The sequence below is a fragment of the Molothrus ater genome, chromosome 8, assembly GCF_012460135.2.
Source record: "Molothrus ater isolate BHLD 08-10-18 breed brown headed cowbird chromosome 8, BPBGC_Mater_1.1, whole genome shotgun sequence".
In the NCBI taxonomy this organism is placed as follows: domain Eukaryota; kingdom Metazoa; phylum Chordata; class Aves; order Passeriformes; family Icteridae; genus Molothrus; species Molothrus ater.
Genome location: NC_050485.2, coordinates 18,816,900 through 18,836,421, shown reverse-complemented (window position 1 = coordinate 18,836,421; position 19,522 = coordinate 18,816,900). Strand labels below are relative to the sequence as shown.

The 19,522-nt window shown below is 48.5% G+C and overlaps 1 protein-coding gene across 1 annotated transcript; it reads right to left on the bottom strand.

Annotated features, from left to right (window-relative positions):
* Window positions 1-6,382: 6,382 nt before the first annotated feature.
* On the bottom strand, window positions 6,383-13,720 carry TMEM72 (transmembrane protein 72). The gene is given in 6 exon segments (XM_036385870.1): window positions 6,383-7,922; window positions 7,924-8,045; window positions 8,221-8,360; window positions 9,048-9,119; window positions 9,528-9,594; window positions 13,450-13,720. Coding segments are annotated over 6 exon segments (810 nt in total). The 5' UTR covers window positions 13,520-13,720; the 3' UTR covers window positions 6,383-7,583.
* Between the last annotated feature and the right edge of the window lie 5,802 nt (window positions 13,721-19,522).

The window sequence follows — 19,522 nt, the reverse complement described above, 5'->3', positions numbered from 1 at the left end:
TGGCGGTGCTACGAGGACGAGCCATTCCCACACACACCCTGGTGTGCCATGGCTCACTGTCCCATGCAGTGACCTCCCTGTGCAGGGGGAGGTGATGCATCCTGTCCTGCTGCTCCTGCCACAAAACCACACAGCGATGCTACAACAGCAGAGCCTTGCACAGTGCTCAAGCCATCTCAGAATTAAGAAGCTGGTGGAAGAGTTATACAAGGCAACTAATCCTCATGTATCTGTTTGCTTATGTTTGCTACATATTTGTGGTTTTTGAGTCTGCCTTCCTGTCTTTGAGGGGGAAAGAGACACTCCTAATATATGTAGCAATTTCAGTTCCAAATTCAACTATATGTTGTCATACTTCTGCTCAGGAAGAAAGAAAAAAAAAGAGATCTTCATTTGCCCTCTCATGCTTTTCATATGCATCCATTTATGAGTGATTCATCCAGGGCAGAGTAAGTTTATAGACTTGTGAACTCAGATCTAAAACATGATTAAAGAGATCAAACGGAATATAAACCACAGTATAGTAAAACAGAAATTCCCCTTGGCTTCTGTTCTTCTTAGCAGTTGTTCTGCACAGGTATTGAGCCATGTACACACCTACTCAGCTTCACAAGAAAGCTTTTCCTAGATGTCAAACTTTTTCTTTAAAAGGATAGAAAAGAGAGCAAAATGCTATTAATAAATTTACCTTTCATCTTAGTAACTCCAGCATGAAAATAATTGTAAAACAGATTAATGTTTTCAGAAATATTATTTAACTTGTAGTTTCTAATTATTGTTAAGTGAAAGCTCTGTAAAACTTGATTAACAATTCTTGCTGATTTTCTACTTAGATTAGCTTTGACGGAATTCCATTCAACTTGTAATTTTGACTATGCTTGCCTGAGATGTAGAATCTTTTTAATAAAAAAAAAGCCCATCTGAATGGCTGATCTGGATGCCAGCAACATGTGGGTTACAGTCTTACAAAAAAGGTTTGAGACATTGCTCAACTTGATTTTTCTTACACTTTGTTTTGAATTTTATTTAGACTTAGTTGGTTGTAGGGCAGTTTTTTGAATAATTTCTTTTTCCATAAAAGTATTGAGTAACAAAGCTCAGCTTGTGCATGGCAGTTCTGTGCAGTGCAGAGTGGCTGCATGAGCATTTCAAAGATGACACAAGAGTTTTCACAGCTATAAGCAAGTGACAAGAAAGAAGAGAGTCTGTCCAGAGTGGTACACAGGACATTGTTTTGGGGCAGAACCAGCAGAGTGGCTGCAATAGCATTTCCATGGCAATGTAATACCATGTGGTATTTTTTACTTTACCTTGTCTGGTAGCTGGTCTCACATGAGCTGTCATGGTGCCCTGTCTAGATACACAGTATCGATGGAGCAATTCATACCTGTAGCATGGTTTCAGGACGAGTAGCACTGAAATTAACTGGTTTGGGGCATTCTTAATTGTAGCTTTGGGACATAAAGCAAAAATATTTTGCCATTTTGTGCCAGTTTTTCCACGATTGAAAGTGCTATGTAAGTGGAAAACAAAAAGAATTTTGATTTAGAAGGAATCAGCTTGAATAAGGAAATGTTTGTGTCTGTGATTACTGGTTGGAAGTGAAGAAAACATGAAACAATAAGCTTGATAAAATGATTATAGCAGAAATGCAGTATTTTAGTACTGGATAAGAGCCAGGAAAAGTAATGATAAAAGCAGAGCCTTTTCCATTTCCAAACCAGTCAGCAAGAATTTGTTTGCAATTTCCTTCTCAGGGCACTTCCATGAGATATGTTGAGTAAGATTGTGATATTTTTTACATTGTCACAGCATGTAGTCCCAATGTGAAAACACATAACATGTCTCTGCTGGAGAAGACACTGAATTGCCATTTCTGCAGCTGATGATTTCTTCTGAGCTTGCAGATGCTTGCATGAGAAACAGATGCTGAGATGGAATAATAATTAATTAGAAAATAATAAGATGAAGTTAACTTTCCTGCCTGGGCCTGGGTTTTTGAGGGAAAGGTGCTGGCTAAAGGGTGGAATTTCCTTCTTAAGTCCAATCTCTCAAGAACTGTTCAGATCAAGCTTCCTTGCCACGCTGCTGCAAAGTTATATACACAGGAAAGGGCTGGGGACTGTTTCCTCAACAGGCACAAAAGTAAAGAAGTTCTAAAGAACCCAGAGCAAGTCTCCCCACCTTGAAAGGGAGAAATGGAGTGCTACTATATCAAATTCAAAAGTCCTACCATTATACCAAACTCCCCCAGAGAATTTTACTTGAATGTGTCTTAGAGAGAAGACAGTGTAGAAAAGCTTCTTCCTCTCAATTTTGTGCACAATAAAACCTTTTTGTGTTCTTCTGCCTTCTCATGCTATTGAAGGAAGTAATGCAGTCTAGCAAAAACATAACTGAAAAAAAACCCCAAATTGCTTTTTTTATTGCACAAATGATTTTTATGTGTTGGTTTTTTGGTTTTTTTTACATACTGCATCAGCAGGCAGTTGGAAGAGTTGGAAGGTGAGGTTTGCCAAAAAAAACCTGGAAAAACATAAGGAGTTAGCTAGGGGTGCTGTATAGTCTCTCTTTTCTGGGCACATTCCCTGTGTCTGCTTCCTTCTTTCCTTCTAGGCACAATTTGGAAGATGTGAGCTCCCTCTGCAGTGTTGAAAGCCTCATCCAAAACTGCAGCTGCAAGCGGGTATCTCCAGGGAGTGTGGAGCCAGCAGGGGGCTGGGGGCTGACGAGCAAAGTTGGGCACCTGGCGAGTACCAAACACAGCCACTCTTACAGAGGGGCTTTGGAGAGGGAGGGACAGGAAGGAACTGTGCAATCATGTCACAGTGCATGCAACTTTGTTTAGCATGACTTGATCAAGACAGTATTTCCTTTTAAATAGTGCTCTGGAGGGGAAACGTTTGGGATGAAGAGGTGGCTGGGCAGAAAGAAGAGATGAGAGTGGGATAGGGATTAGTGCTAAGATGCTGTTCACCTTCCTCCTGAGCTGTAGGAAGTCCAGGATGTGCTGAGGAGGAGCTCCCAATAAATATTACTCTTCCTTTTTTTGTTTTCTTTCCTTTTTATTTACTTCTTTTTTCCTATCAGACATATGGATTCCCTCTTTAGTCTGTGATCCAAAGACCTGTGTTTGTTCCTGGTGTTTGCCTAGAGCTTCAAAACAAGATTCAATAAAGTCACATGCTGAGTAAATAATTGCCTAGAATTATAATCCAAGAGGTCCCTCAAACATTCATTAGGATATAACCTATGCAGTCATTTCATTAGTGGTATGTCAGCTGATGGTGGCTGGAATTCATATTCCTGCTTTTGCATCATGCCAAGCAGACAAGGGAGCTGACAGCTCCGAGCAATCCCAGCTCCGAGCAATCCCAGGCAGGTTTGGGATCTAGTTTCAGTTTCTGTAACTTCCCTCACAGCACAAAATGCAGGAGGCCAGCCAGAACAGAAACTGCATTTCGGTCGCAGCACACAGGAGAATCTCCTGGCTGGGACAGGAGAAGGTGCATGGCTGAAAGTGGTAGGGCTGCAGGTGTGTTAGTGGAGACAGGTCCTCTCCTGCATGTGGATATGACTCAATACTGAATTAGAAGCCACCAACGCCACTGATGCTGATACTGATGTTTGCTGATGTGAGTGCTGCAGTTACAGGCTCAAGCAGGGCATTTTTGATTTTAATGACTGACACTGCAGAAACGAACACTTTTCTCTCCAAGTGTGCTTTATTTTCCTGACACTGCTCTTGTTTGGGTAAAACATTAATTTCCATCTTTCAAATATGGAGTAGTGCTCAGACAAACGAGGGACCAGAGTCCCAGTGGGGATTTGGGGAATAAGGAGGGTGACCATCCGAGCCCCTGGTGTGAGGTGGGAGCACCGTGGTGGGGCAGGGAGTGTGCCTGTCTCCAGGGCCCTGCAACAACTGCTCGTGCATCGGAAGAAGAGAGGAATTGTAAGTGAAGCTTGCACTGAAATCTGGTATTTCTGCTTATAAAACTTAAAATGGAGTAACTGCTTGCAACATACCAGTTCATTGTGTTTTGATGGGTGCTGTCAAGTAGCATTGTAGAGTCTTTCCACTTCACCTGTAAAGCAGGCAAACTTTTCCTGATGCAGGGGAATCTTTGGTGGAAATTTTGAAGGAAACAATTTCTGCCAGGATTACCTCACAGAGTTTTACCTTACACATGTATTTCTTTTGGATGATTCATCTCATTTCCTTTCAGTATGCGAATCCATAGGAGTTTATAGCTTTATGCACTCTAACTCAATGGATTAATCTCAATGGACCAGCCAAGTAATGAATTTTTGCAACGCAGGCAAAAATTACACAGCAGAGTTCATGTAGTGGTGTGTGGACTTACAGTTGAGGCAGCTCATATTCAGATATAGTGCACTGCAAAGTTAATAGCATCAAGTTCTCCCTCTTTTTCTTTCCCTGCAATTACCATGCATATATGAGAGCTTTTCTCATACAGACCCCCCACAGCCCTCTACATCATCTCTGGTGCTTTCAGTAGCCCCTGGGATGGCTCTCACAGCTAGATGTAGGGAGTGGGGCCAACAGAGAAGTGCACACTTGAGTGAATAATCTCTGAGGCCTCTGCAAAGTCATCTGACACCCCCTGAGGCCGAACATTTCCTCTGCACTGGGTTTTAAAGAAAGCCTGAGGCTTTGTTTCTCTAAGCAGTTGAGCTGCTCTAACAGCCTGCTGACTCTGAAAGAGATTCTTTTATCCCCCATCCCCTTAATTTGTGGCTGGCCCTCCCTGAACTTATTTGGCTCATTACCCAAGAAGATAGCCACCTGCTTTCTTTTTCCTAATTATTGTTCCTCTGGGCTAACAGGTCTGTACACTGATGGAGCTGGAAGGTGGCACCAGGGGTGGGATGGGTGGTGAGGAGCAGAGAGGGGATGTACAAATGGACTGCTTGGCAGGGAGAACCTGGGAAGCAGCTCAGGTGCTGTTTGAGGTGCAGCTTATCTGTCTCTGGGGGAGCAGACACTTCCCCAGCACAAATGCAAAGTCTTCGCAGACTCCAGCGTGAGTCAGCCATGGACCTTAACTGAACAGGCAATTTAATACCACAGAAAAGACAAGAAGATTTTTTTTTCCCAGCCTTTATCTCCTGAGCCAACTAGCTGTGGGGTTGGAGGACAACCAGGCCAACACAAGAGAGCAAGCAAGAAAAGCAACCAGGTCCAATGCTGGCTCCGTGAAGCCTGAAAAAACATCTCACCTGTACCTTCCTCCATTCTTGGTTCTGAAGGGAGACCTACAACACACTTTTAAAAGATGAGCCTAAAAATGGAAACCTAATTGTGCAGACTCTAAAAACTGCAAACACATTTTAAGCACTTCACAGAAAAATGAAATTTGCTCCCTACAAACTTCCAAGTGTCAAAGGTACTGCCAGCACATTGCTTCACCTTGTGCAGCCCCACAGGTACAAATCATGGGGCTGGCTGATTGAGTAAGGGCTGAAGGATGAAATCTGTGGCAGAGCATCTGTTCCCACCCAGGCTGCCCAGAAGCTTTGCTAAGGAGAAAAGAGTCTACAGCAATACAGTCTTTCTCTAGTCAGCAGATTGCTCCATATATTGGGAGCAGTGCCTGTTCAATGAAGTTGATCTCCCTGTGTGCAATTAACTAAGCAATGTTCAAAGAAGAGCCTTGGATGATCAGCAGAAAGCTGACTTTGCAGATGAAAGTGGCTTTAATTGCAGAGCAGATGTGTGGTGAAGCTGGCGAACCAGCTCTGCCTTTTTGGGCAGAGTAGTATCCTGTTAGCATGGCTGGGTTGGGACCCTGGTTGGTGCAGGTATGTTTGCCACTAGGTTTAGAGGAAAGGAGCTTTATTTTTTATCTTCTATCCTAATGTGATGAATACACCAGGTGGAGGGTGAAGCTGTGGTTGGATCTTGGCTTGCTGCTATCAGTTGTGCAGTGTTAACTTGGCATAATTTTCTGAAGATATTTTCACCGGTGCAAATCCACCCTAAAGGCACATGTGTACGTGACTCTTCCCCAGTGCACCATGACAGGGTGGGAGGTTAATTTCTGCCGCCAGAAACAGGAGGTCTCTAATCCATATATCATGTTTAGAGCAGATTGTTACCAGCTACTATTTTAAATGTTGGTGATGCAACAATAAGGTTTTTTCTATGTCTCTTTGTAGGACTGACAAGTGTGTGTAACCCTTCATAAACTGCTCTTGTTAACAGCTTTGGTATTAAACATAGGCAGTCAAATATTGTGAGTCAGTGTCTTTCATCTTCTTCCTCATCCATATCACAAATTAGAAGTCACTTAAAAAGAGTTTATTAAAAAGTAGCACTGGTTTCTTATCTCAATTGCCTTCTGATTACACATTGACCTACTTTCCTAAATGAACATGGTAATTGCCTCTTGGAGAGCTGAGGTCTTAAATACAAGAAATAAGGTATTTACAAGAAAAACAGCCAGTTAACTGGCTTCTACCTTATAAATAGTCTAGCAGGTCCCAGAAACTTTCTCTAATTTCCATCACTTCCCCCCAGTGCTATGTGTCTGGGCTCAGAGCATTTATAGATTTTTATCCCAACAGCAGTGACAGTATGGCTTCTTGTCCCATGTCCAAGGGAACCCAGCCACCTGAGCTCTTCCCATATGTCCTCAGGTGGGAACTGAATAGGAGGGAAATGCTTGATTATGACTGAATGGTCCTCAAAAGGCAGAAATTATGCCAGGATTAAGGCAAAGTTAAGGGGTTCAGGGAAGACCTGGCATGGAAGAGAACTGGTGGGACAGTATGGTAATTTTATTATTGCCTTTGCCCTCTGGGGGCCATAATTACACACAATGGAGTTACACGCAGTCTGCTGTGCCAGTGTGGTGCTGAACCTCAGGACCTGGGCTGCCATATCATCTTCTAATTCAAGGGGGCTGTCCAAGCAGGGGACACCTGGAAGGCCTCTGCTCCTGCTTAGGTGTCCCCAAGGCTAGACATGATTTCCCTGCTGGTCTCAGAATGCCTGGGGAAGTACTAAGCAGGTGCTAATGCCAGGGGTGTTGCTTGGTCTTAGCCCACCTCAGAAATACATTTTGCATGTCTCAACCTGCTGCAGCGGGTGCAGGCACTGAGAGGGAACCTGCAGGCTGCAGGGCCTGTGCTGAATTCAGCCCAGCCCTGAGCTCTGCCATGGGCAGTGAGGCCAGAGGGACACAAGTGCCCCAGCAGAGGCTGCTCCAGGGCACAGAGGTCTCCCCCCTGCTGCCTGTGTCTGCCAGCAGGGAGGCACAGGCCGTGGCTGTGATGTCAAGAGGAGCACGGAGGGGTGTGCAGTGCTGCACAGGGAGCAGGCCATGGGAGCAGAAACCTCTCTGTGCTGGCACTACCCCAGCTGAGCTCCACCTGTCCCCTGGCTGCCACAATGCAGGGGGCCAGGGAGTGCAGGCAGCCCCTTGGAGAGGGGGTGGCACAGCTGTCACCCTGGAAGTACAGAAAGCAAAAAGGGCCACCTCTTTGGGCCCGTTGGCTGCTGGAGTATCTGCTCCAGGGTAGCAGCAGGCTGTCCTGTCCTCAGTCCTGCTGAGGGCTCAAAAGAGGCCGGCAGAGCTGAGAGGGGCGATGATGATGGGGGCATCAGGTGGGGTGAGGATGGGTGTTGTGTCTGATGTGGTCTCCTCAGCCTCACTCTCCACATCCTCCACATCCTCGCTGACAGAGGGGATGATCTGCACCACCTTCTCCTGAAAGTGCACTTGCTTGCGAGGCACTGGCACGGCTGCTGGCTGGACAGGAGTTTCTGGGGCTGAGCTGCTGTCCTTGCTGCCCTTCAGGATGCTCTTCATATGGCCCAGAAGCGAGCGGTGCTGCTCCCTCTGGGCCCCGTGGAAGGTGTAGGTCTGCTCAGTGTCACCAATGATGGTTGGGGCCTGCCTCAGTGGCTGAAGGGTCCACGTACTGACCCGCCTGGGGATGCGTGTCTTTGTGCCCTGGGCTCTTCCTCCTCTTGCTCAACAGGAAGTAGGCCAGGGCAGTGAGCACCAGCATGGACCCTGGGGACAAGAATATGTTGGCTGAGGGCTCTGGCAAGTGGGAAGGCCTTGCCAAGCAGTGCTTGGTCTGGCTAGCCCAGTGCCACCAGCCCAGCTCCCTGCACATCCCCACCCTCACCCCTTGACAGACCATGCTCCTCTTCCATCTGCACTATTCCCCACCCACGCTTCTCACCAGGGATGGTGACATGCCAGACGAGGACGGGATGCAGGAAACAAGCCACTGAGAGCAGCGTGTACCCCAGAAATTTCTGGAAGCTCCCAGGGCATCTAGCGTGCTTCCAGAAGGCCTGTGCCAGGAATTCAGGCTTGTGACTGGGGAGAGAAAGAGAGGTCCTTGTGGCATGGGGCACCAACCATATGCCGAGAAGATTTGGTCCTAACCATGACCCATCTAAACGTGGAGATCCTCAGTCTGGTTTGCCAGAAGATGGGTGTGCTTTTCAGGAAGATAAGCAAAGCCTGAACATCTCCTGTAGGGAGAAGAGCATTTGCCAGAGGCCAGCATCTCAGTGCCTCACTAATCAAGTGCCTGCTAATAGGAGTAAGGAGTTGCCTCTAAGCTGTGAGGACTTTTGAGTTTCTGCTAGAAGACAGCAGCAGTGCTCAGCCTCTGAAAAGGACATAAGGATTGTTTACGTTTTAACTTTAACTTCTGTGCTGTCTCTGGAGGGAGCTGAAGCTCGCCCTGGGGATCTGGGTCTTCCTCCTACCCTGGTACCTTGTGCCTACACATTGTGTTAAGCAGATGCTGAAGACCAGGGTTTGTTGTGCTGATGCTCAGGAAATTAGGGCACAAGCCTGGGTTAAAACACAGGTTTAAATGGCTATGCACAGGGACCCATTTACCTCCCCCCTGTCTGAGTGCACTTGCCTTGGCACTGGGGGCAGGACCTTTGGTCTGGCACTTGCAGCTCCCCCAGATCTGGTGTTGCTGTAAGGGGCAAGGTGCCTTTGGGAGGTCCCACTGTGTCTGGAGAGTAGTGGGCAGGGTCTACTCACGTGAAGCACATCTCCAGGAACAAAGTGATAAAGAAGAAGCCTTCACAGACAGTAACTGCAACCCCTGAAAAACTGAAAGGTGGAGCTGTCAGGGGAGCAGGGCTGTGTTTGAGTATGTTCTGCAGGTGGGCAGAAAGGGCACAGGGGGTCAGAATTTACTATCCAGTTCTCAACACAGTCTGTATGCTGGGGTCTGAACACCCTCTGCTTATCTGGTTTGTGGAAAACTCACAGCCCTTCTGCCCCTGGGGAATCAACTTGCAGCCAGTGCTGCCTCTGGCCTGCCTGAGTCTGCAGTAGCATTTCTTTTCCTAACAGAAATAGCTTATTTTTCTGAAAACTCAATATGGAGATCTGAAATACCCAAAGCCTTGGACACTGTCTCCTGCTGCTGTTGCAGTGTAGTCTGGTGCTACATATGGTGGTGGGGTTGACCTTGTCACCCCTGCCAGCTCTGATTTCAAGGGCAAAAATACTCACAGCAGATAGAAAGCCAGGCTTTTAAACTGTCCTTGCTGCAGAGTTTCTACGCCCACACCGACCAGCACTAGAAAGAGAAGGCAGGAAAGTTGCTGACTGCAGGGTTCATTCCCAGTTCCCTTGGGTTAGTTCCCAGCTCCCAGGATAAATGTCCCCATTTCCCCAGGGGCTAGCAAGGCAGCTTCTTCTGTGCAGGGCAGCATGTTAGGACTGCCAGCACCAGTGATTCATGCTGACACACCCACCCAGAAGAGTCAGAGCTGAGTGCTACCCTTGACATACAGCCCTGAAACCCATCCCAGCTGCACCCCTGTGATGGCAGCCTTGCCACTGTATGGGCTGGGGAAAGGTGCTCTGGGAATACCAGCTGGCCTTGGACAGCTGGGGGAGGCGAGCAGCAGTGTCCTGTGACCGTTCCTCTCTCTGCCATACTGCCACATCTCAGCTGCCACAGGCCCACTGCCCACTGCCCATCCTCCTCTGCCCAGGTCCCCCCAGTGCCTGCCAGCCCCACTCCCTTGCCCTCCCTGCTGCACCCAACATGTGGCTGCAGAGCAGGGGAGCTGTGCCAGCTGCCTTCACGAAGTGCTGTAGCCATAGCATCAGGATCCTTTGCTAGCCAAACACAAAAACATATAATGGGAGCAGGCAGATTAAAACCAGGGAATGAACGTTCTCTCAGTGCCTCAGCCAGTACAGAACACCAGGGAGTCAGTTTTAGGGGGATTAAGAGTATTAGCAAGGCTAAAATCTTCGATGGATTGGCCAATAGCTTCAGGGGATGGAAAATTTTCTTCAACATCCTTCAGTTCCCTTCACGATTATTTCTAAGATGGAGCAGAAATGTAATGCCTCACACCAGCTGCAGCAAGTTGGTTGGTACGTGCCAATTCACAGGGCACAAGTGTCAGCAGTGTGGAACTGAAGGAAGCCCAGCTTTCATAGCCAGAGCAATCTTCTGTCTGCAGTGAGCAGTCCCCACTCATCAACTGGTGCTCAGGAAGTTCACCACTGCTCCTGTTGCATGCACACTGGCCAAGGTTTGAGGTGCAGGTTGGATCCACTTCTCTGAGCTGTGGTTTGGCCCATCTGGAGAAGGGTACCAGGCTCCCACACAAGGACACAGCTCAGTGTCCATCAAGACTGCAGCGGAGGTCAATGTCAAGGGTCAGCTTTCCCACCTGGGCTGAAAGAAATTGCTCTGTGTTTTCCCTGTGTCTCCTGCAGCTGCTGGCCCCTGTCAGCCAAGGGAACTTATAGGGCCCATGTGCCACCCTTCTACACTGCCTTTCCAGCCCTGAGCAGAGCACAGGGAAATCAGCCTCATCAGAGGGCTGTGAAGCTGCAAGAGCTGCGTAATCCTACATGCAGAGTACTGTCTTTTACTATCTTGTGACTGAGGACCATTCTTTATAATCTTCCCTACATATGTGGACTTCATTCATTCCCATTCATTCATTCATTCATTCAGTCTGTGGATGAATGCAGAATTCTACAGCTTGGCTGCTAGCTCAAGCCTCTGCTCTGGATGGGGAGATTTCCTCCTTTTGCACAGCTTCTGCTTTATCCACAAAGCTGTTTGGATGAAGAATCTGCAAGAAAAAAACTGTTTCGAGGTGTTTGTTTGGACTAGTCACTGCCTTGATTTGGATCTTGTCCAAACCATGTGGCTAAAGGCACATGATTAGGAATTAAATGGTTGAAAGCATGAGAATTAAGAAATAAGTAGGAAATCTTTCCTAGATGCAAAAATCACAAGGCCTAGAATCACTGACCTAGAGATGCTGCAAACCCTGCAGCAAATCACAGGGCTGTTTGACAACTCTTTGCTAACATGCCATGAGACCAGTTAGCCATTTTCTGATACAAAGGAAGCCCTGTAGCCTCACCATTGCAGAGAGCCATTACACTCCAAGATCCTGGGGGAAGGGGAGGTTTATATTATGTGGGTAACTTGTATTTACTAGCAGCATAAAGAGCTGGGCAGGCCTTCTCAAAATCAATTAGCAAGGCTGATGCACTCTCCATTTCATAGGTTTTTTTTTCAAACAAAACCCATGGGTATTTCTTCTGCATGGTTTCCATTTCATTCAAAAGCCTCACACACCTCATCAGGCACTAAACACTGCATCAAGCTGATTTCTTACTCCATTGTAATACACAGAGGAATAAAACACAGGCACATCTCAGTCTTCACGGGCCTTTTGGGAAAGTCAGGTGATACTGGGAATGCACCAGACTTATGGAAAAGCACAGTGAGTTGTAGTGCAGCTCTCTATGCTCTGATGCTTGGCAGACAGATAACTGCAATGCTCATTTAAAGAAAAATTAAAGAAAGATGTGCAGATGCTGCAAAATGATGAAAAGAAAACATGCAGGAGAGAAAGACGATATTCCACTAACACATTTCTACATTGTAAACTACTTTCAATTTTGTTGGTTTAGCATTAGTTTTCTCATGGCAACAAGCTCATATTTTCTCTCAGGGAGGTCTCTATGAATTTCCTTGGAGTTTTAAGTGAGAATATGACCAGTGTGAGGCTCATGGGGCCCCAAATGGATGAGGATGAAGAAATTAAGTGATCTGCATTTTCTGATTAAAGCTTTGTCCCATCTCCCAGTGTTGCAGTAACATCACAACATGCACTTATCTGCTGGGAGTTTGTATAAACTCAGAGACTTAGATCTCTCTGCCTGTTATCAGTATCAGTCCTTTAAAGCACATTCCAGAGCCTCTGTCACCCTAGCTGTGTCCTTGGGAACCTGTGCACACTTCAGCTGATCTGTGTGCTTTCTACTTTGTCCCTGGTTTGAGCAAAGTGCCTCTTCATGATTTTCTGCAGCTCATAAAGGAAATATAAAGGTAGGAGGGCCTGCTGTGACATACTCTGCAGTGTCTGACTGAAATCCCTGGGGTTCTGAAACAGGAACCACAGTCATCACGTCAAGTCACCTCTCACCAGGAACCTCTGGTTCACCCCTCCAGCCTTTAGACAAATCAGACCCTTTGATCTCTGGTGTACTGATGGGGAAACTGAGGCAGAGAGCGCTGCCTGTCTTGTCCCATAACAGCTAGTCAGCAGCAGTGCCAGAGTCAACCCCTGAGCCCTCTGCTTTAGCTGATTCCCCAATTCCCATCGGGAGATGCTCCCTGTGCAATGGTGTTCCACCCTCCTGAGTGAGACACTGTTCTGACACTTGGCTCAAAACTCCTGCATTTCATCTGAAACCAAATGATTCAGGTTGTGCAAGCACTTGGGTGTGTCACCAAAGCCAGAACACCCTGGTGCAAAGCAGCCCCTGGCAGCAGGGGGGAGGATACTACTCCCTAGGTACCAGGGTGGGTGAATTTATGGTGTTTGTACTGCAGCTATAACCTGAACTGCTCTGAGCTGCTCCCCAACAGGCTGCTAGAGAGGCAGAGCAGTGCTCTTATAGTAACTATGCCATGATGGCTGGGACAAAACCTCTCCATCCTGCCTGGTACATCTCACTGTGCACACTACAAGAAGTTCCTCCTTCATCTTCACATCCCACAGAGTAGCCTGGCAGTTTTGCACAGCCATGAGTATTTTGCTTTTCAGTCTCATTCACATCTTGCCTATGCCTATGTCTGTTTTAGAAGAATACAGTTTTGTTTTCTTCATTTTTTTTTCTTTTGGCAAGCTTTAGCTTGCCCTCTGTATGTTGGCCCTTCCTTTCCGATGTCTCACTGTGCCTCCCACAGCATTTGGAAAGAACCTAGCCAGGCAACCACCACTGTCCCACCCGGGGTCCCAAAGCAAAAGCGAGCAAGTTTTCTTGTCCCCCCCCATAGGAAGGGGCCGTGGCTGCAGCTGGCTGAAGGCAGGGAGGCAGCCTGGAGGTCCCAGCTCCCACTCAGTGCCTTTTAGTGCCAAAGACAGAGAGAATCTACTCTTACCTGCTGCGGTGGAGATGCCCAGCAATCGGCAGGTGTACTCCAGGGCACTCCAAAGTGCCTTGTGCTGCATGGCGAAGGATGAAGGCTGCGGTACAGCCAGGCAGGACCTCCTGGGCTTCAGAGCCCCCACCTCAGGCGCAGCCCAGCAGCTCCCAGGAGCGGGCAGAGCCTCTCGTTCCCTGGACAGAGTGACCTTCCTGGAGGAAAGGGCAGTGCGTGCAGGGCTGGCCACCTCCACAGGGCCTCCCAGGGGAGGGTGGCCGGAGAATGAGCTGCCCCCCGGGGAAGCGGTCAGCGCTGCTTGCCGCCGCTCCCGAGGGGGCTGTGGAGCCCCGGCCCTTTCCCGCCCGCCGCCCGCTGCCTCTCGGCGGGTGATTAATGATTGCTGAGGCAGGGTGCGGCTGGGGGAGCATGGGTGCACGGCCTGCCCTGCTCCTGAGGTGGACGCTCTGGAAGCCCAAGCTGATTAAATGAATGTGAAGTCATTAGTGCTGTGCGGCTCCCGGCAGGTTAACCATTTGTGAGGATGACGATGTTTGCTCCTGGCAGGAGAGCAGCACGTTTGTGGCAAGTCATGAGGGGCACCCCAGGCCCACTGCCTCCTGCAGCTGAGGCCGTGGCTGCTGCTCACTATCCAGCTTCCAAGTAGCATGGCTTGGGAAGTGTGTGTGCTGATGTGCAACCACAGGGACAAGGTCAAATGTATTCAGAGGGGTCCCACAGACTAGAGATTTGACTTTCTTTCTTTAGGAACACCAGTGAAATGTGTTTTTGTTTTGTAGCTACCAGAAAGACATTAATTTTGATTTCTTTGAACAGCACTGGGGTCTCACAAGTGTCATAACGTATGGAATGACCTGCACAGGTACTCTGACCTCTTTGCCTTGGATTTGGTAGACAGCCTGGGAGTCCTTGGCTTGTCCCTGCAGGACACACTGGCTCAGGAGAGGGGCAGCCCTATGTATGTCTGAAGGACAAGCCAAGAAAACAGTGTCTGTTCTGGACCCCAGCCTCCCTTGTGCTTGAACAGGGTACATCTCGCTGGAGGTCACCATCGATCCCCACCTGCTGCCACTCAGGGAAAAGGTGGTGTGGGCAGAAGCATGGCAGTCCCAGCAGGAGGGTCCTGTGAGCACAGCACAGTCCCAGTGGGCAGCATGGATTCACAGGTCAGTGAGCTCACCTTGTGCTGGACAGTCACTGCAGCCCCTGCCCCTTGCAGCACTGGCTGGGAAACTGCTGTGGGCAAGGGACTGGTGAATCATGCTCAACTCACACACAGCCCTGCAGGGAGGGAGCAACCAGCTGAACCTGTCCCCCTGAGATCACTTCTCACCTGCCTGACACCACAAAGCTGAGCCTGGCCAGTATGTGTTGTACTGACTTATCCTGGGAGTAGAGATGACTTGTGCCAAGGACAAAGTGACACTTTTTCTTCCATATTCTTGGTCTGTATTTCAAACTGATATTTTTCCACAGCAGCCAAATGCCTGAGCTTATGAAATAGGTTCACGATTCCTGTAAGTAAATGCTGATACTGGTCTTTTGAATGTTCACAAGGCTGTGAATGGCAGAGATCTTGCAGCAGGCAATCCTGACAAGGTTTGGGCATAGTGCACATTTTCCATGTGAAAAATGGAAAGGCCCACAGGAGAAGGGTTACGAGAGCTTCCTGGCAGGCAATGCTGAACGGTGCAAACCCAACTCGTGTCTTTGCTTTGTGTTAGTGTCACACTTCAGGTGTTCCCATTTCCTCTTGTCCTCCTGCACCACCTCAGGTGTTTGATGGAGCTCCCTGTTTTCCCACATCTGGTGACTCAGTGGTGAGCCTTCCTTTCCAAGAGGGTGGAAATCAGAGACAGCCAAGAGGGAAGGTCACATGAAGGCTGAGGAAAAACCCAGCAGGGGTACCTGCTATGGCTGGGCATTGCCTGGGTGATCCCCATGCCTTCTAATGGTGCTTTGCTGCAGGCTCCAGGAGCACCCTCTGCCTCCAGTAATCACCAGAACAGCTTAAAGGCCCTGGTATTTACAGAACAAAGATTCACAGAATACTCAGAGTTGGAAGGGATCCACAAGGGTCACCGAGTCCAACTCTTAAGTAAATGGCCCAGATGTGGATTGAGCCCACAATCTTAGTGTTACTAGCACGATGCTCTAACCAATTGAGCAAATCTCAGGGATTCCCAGGCTGCACAGGTTGTGCAGGTTCTTTCAGGTTGTGCAAACAGTCTGGATGCTTTTTTCCTGGCTGTCATGTTCTTTTTTTAACACTGATGTCCCTTTACAAATGTGAAAAGTAGAAAAGTACTTCAAAAGCAAATAGAGGAAAGGAAGACATAAGAGTCTTTCAGAATCAGGTAGAGCCATGAGCTTAGGCATGAAGAGATGCAGAAAACAGTGCAGCCCTGAGCTATGACCACCCATCCTTCAGCAGCACCCAGCACTGCTCAAGGCAGCAAGCTGCTGCCTCCTCCCAAAGTGGGGGTCCTCTTAGCCAACATGGGCAGTGCAGCATACCGGGCTCTTACTCTGGCATTCTTATTAAACTTCACTGAGCTCTCACCCAGAAAGTACATGACTTTCTCTGAGTGCCCTTGACAGCAATGTTTCCTTTCTGGAAAGCAACATGCCTCAGGGTTTTAAATAAATGTAAATGTATGGGTGCCAGTGGTGGTGGTCATGGAGGAATAAAATCTATTTGGAAAAGGCAGATTAATACATTAACAATTTAAAACGTCCATCTCCTCCCCATGTTCCTTTGGCTACTGCACTGCCTCCATCCTCTGAGTGGGCCTATATTAGCCTTCCTGAGGGTCCTTGTCCCCCATGTGGGGAGACCCTTAGCCTGGGGCAGCATAAGGCCTTCACTCACTCTTCCTGGGTGCACTAGGTGTTTCTCTCACTCCACTGCCCAGCAGGGTAGCATGGAGGGAGCTGGTATCCTCAGACTTCATTTGTATCAACACCCATTTAGCAGCTCCTTCCCTCCATTTAGGATTTTTTGGCTAATTCTCCTACAAAGCAACCTCACATGAGCTTGATTTTTCTTGGTCGATGGGTCCCTTCTTCTTCTGTCTCAGTTGAAGTGGGGACATGATAACCCTTAATGAAGGTGTGTTTTAGTGAGGTTTTTAGGAATGAGTTTATGCAGTCAGAAGAGGACTGATGACTTCTGAGCATAGAGGGTTTAATAGCCTGTAACCAACATTGCAAAACCTATGCACCAGCACAGGCTGTTCTGGGACACGTAACAGCAGTGGTCCCCACAGCACATTAAACCACTTCTCTTGCACAGGGATTTACAGTTTGCACTCTGGCTGCCAGCCAGGATTCACATTTACAGTCTGCTTCCCATGATGTATGGGCTTATTTGAGAGGATTTTATCTCAGGGTTATGGCTTCATGGTCGTATTAGTCTGTGTCTTCATCTCTCCCTGCTCGCACTTTGCTCAAGTTAGTTTTTGGGGCATCACCACCATGGCCATTCTCTGTGACCAAGGCAGCTCCTGGATTGGCTGCCCCAGTAAGGATGTAGGGGAGCAGCACACTCCCCTCATGTTTGTCTCTGCAAAATGGTGATGCTGCAGGAGTGATGCAGATAGTGGAGATCCGATCCTGGGGCATAGGGTACCACAAACCATGCTCTGGAAGAAACCTACAGGAATATGCTTAACTTAGCTTGCCCAAAGTACAAAAACAGTTCCCAGACTGCCTTGGACAATGTTCTGGAAATTGGTTTCTGATATTTCACCTTCTCTTCTCTCCTCAGCCCTCAGCTGTAACCACCATGTCAGGTAGCCTTGCTCAGCAGCCTTGGTCCCTCTCTGAGCAGCAGCAGCTGAGGTGCTCCCACCAGAGTGTCCAGCTAAGACAGACTGACACCAAGCTCTCCCTGGCCCACCCGAGGACAGGGAGCCAGCAAGCAGCTTCCCAGAGCCTTTGCAGTGGTGCCAGGTGCTGCCTCCCTGTGCTCTCCTTCCACCAGGTCACCTGCCATGGAGGGGAAATGGACTGTCACAACAGCAGGCTGATGGCAGATGGACCCAGTCGATTGGAAGCACCAATGAACTGCAGCTGTGGGTTCACTGGCTATGAATATCTCCTTGCAGTCAGCAAGAGTTTCACTCTGCCTTGTATCCCCAGAGGTCCACTGCTTTCCAGAACAGTCTGAATGTACTGACAGCATCCTGAGGCGAGCTTGGCAGACCTCCCTCCGCTCCTGAGCCACGGAAAAACATGGCAGAGGGCTGCCTGAAGTCACAGAACCAGCAGAGCTAAAGAGAAGATCTTACACGTGCTGCCCTTTCCTTTGCTATAGCAGAGAATGATGCCCTCCGCAGTCTCCGCCCCGGGCAGCAGTGCGAGCCGTGCTGGGGATGCCCGGCAGGGGACAGCAGGACCCCACACGGCACAGACCGGCTGCTCCCCGTGCGAGGCAGGCTGCAGCCAGCCCCCTGCAAGGTGGGGATAAAAGGGCATCATTAAGTTTTACTATTTGAACAAGAAAAGCGTGATAGCCACAATATGGATCTGAAGGGGGGACTGGGGAGAGCCCAGAGCTGCAGTGAACACAAATCAACAACTGGCCTGTTTTGCTTTATACTCTGCGATCAAAGGAATCAACATGCTGCCGAGCACTCGTCTGCTCCTCCGGGAATTTCCCAGCACAGCAGGAATGCCAAGGCTCAGCAGTACTGCCCCACATCAGCCCTATCAGCCCTGCCAGCCCCAGGAGGCTTTGGTGAACATCTCCAGGGCTGCTGCAGGCTGACCCAGCAGAGAGGGTGAGATGGAGGGGCTGGTGAGGAGCCTCTGTACCCCCAGCCCCTCCTGGGGACCCTCTCCCTGCCAGCACAACTGGAGAGACGCTGCATTTATCCTGGGGACTGAGCTTTCATGCAGGCGTCCAGTGTTAATGAAACTCAGGACACACGGTGGTGTGGGGTGATGTGGGGATGATACCAGGGAAGGGGGCTGAGGTTGATACCTCCGTGGCAAAGGCAATCTTAATCAGAAAATGGATGTAGAAACCCATGTGATGCACTTGTGGAGATCTCACAGACATCTACAGCACCTCTATCACTCTGACTTGCTAGTGATTTCCACTTTCCCTGTGAAACCTGCAAACCTCCTCACCCCAGCCCCTGGCTCAGGAAAGCGACCTCCCAGAATGTCAGCATGAACTTCCCTTTTCTTACTCTTGCTCACCTGTTTGACACCAACTTTAGAGGCTTTCCAAAATGTGGACTAATACCAGTTCCCTGTGGCAGCATGTGTGAGGGGCTCCTGGCTGGCCATCCCCCAGGAGTGGGGCACAGCTCTGTACAGCTGGGATCAATCCCCATCCCAGTGCTGCTCTGTTCTCCAAGGGGTGGGCTGAGCAGTGTGTGCTTGTGTCATTTTACAGTACTTGGCAGAGAGATGTGTGATCAGGATGTATGCATACATAGGCAAGTGTCTGTATATATGTGTTGAAAACTCATGTGTTTTTCTTAAACTAAGCTGTAATAACATGAACTATCAAAATTACATTTATTTATTATGCATTTGATCTCCACTTCCCCAGCGGGGCTCCCAGAGATTGGTGTCCAGCTCCCAGAACCATGTGATTATGCAAGACTCTCCATGAAAACACATTTCTAGCTTAGCAAACTGCAGAGAAAAACTGCAGAAAGAGACTCAAAATCCAAATAAAGAAAGCTCCTAAGTTTAATCTTTGTTTCCTATTACTAATAGTATTATTTCTAATTGTCTGATTAAAATGCATGATCTTTGGGGGATTACAGTAAAGCTAAACAAGAAATGTCACAGGGAACTAGGGAGAGGGGACATCAGGAGCTGAAATTAAGGTCAAGGCAGTAATTCCAAATCTAAACCCCAAGGTAAGAAATACCTTCGGTCTCAGCACTTCTCAGCTGCCTGTGAAGTTTCTTTGCTGACAGCAGTGTGAATAGCTAGGAGGACTGAGGCTGGGAGCTGCAAAATACCATGAAGGCAGCAGAGGCCTGACAGGGACAGGGGTGCTTCCCTAGATTAACAAGGGGCAGGGGATGCCAGCCAGTGAGATGTA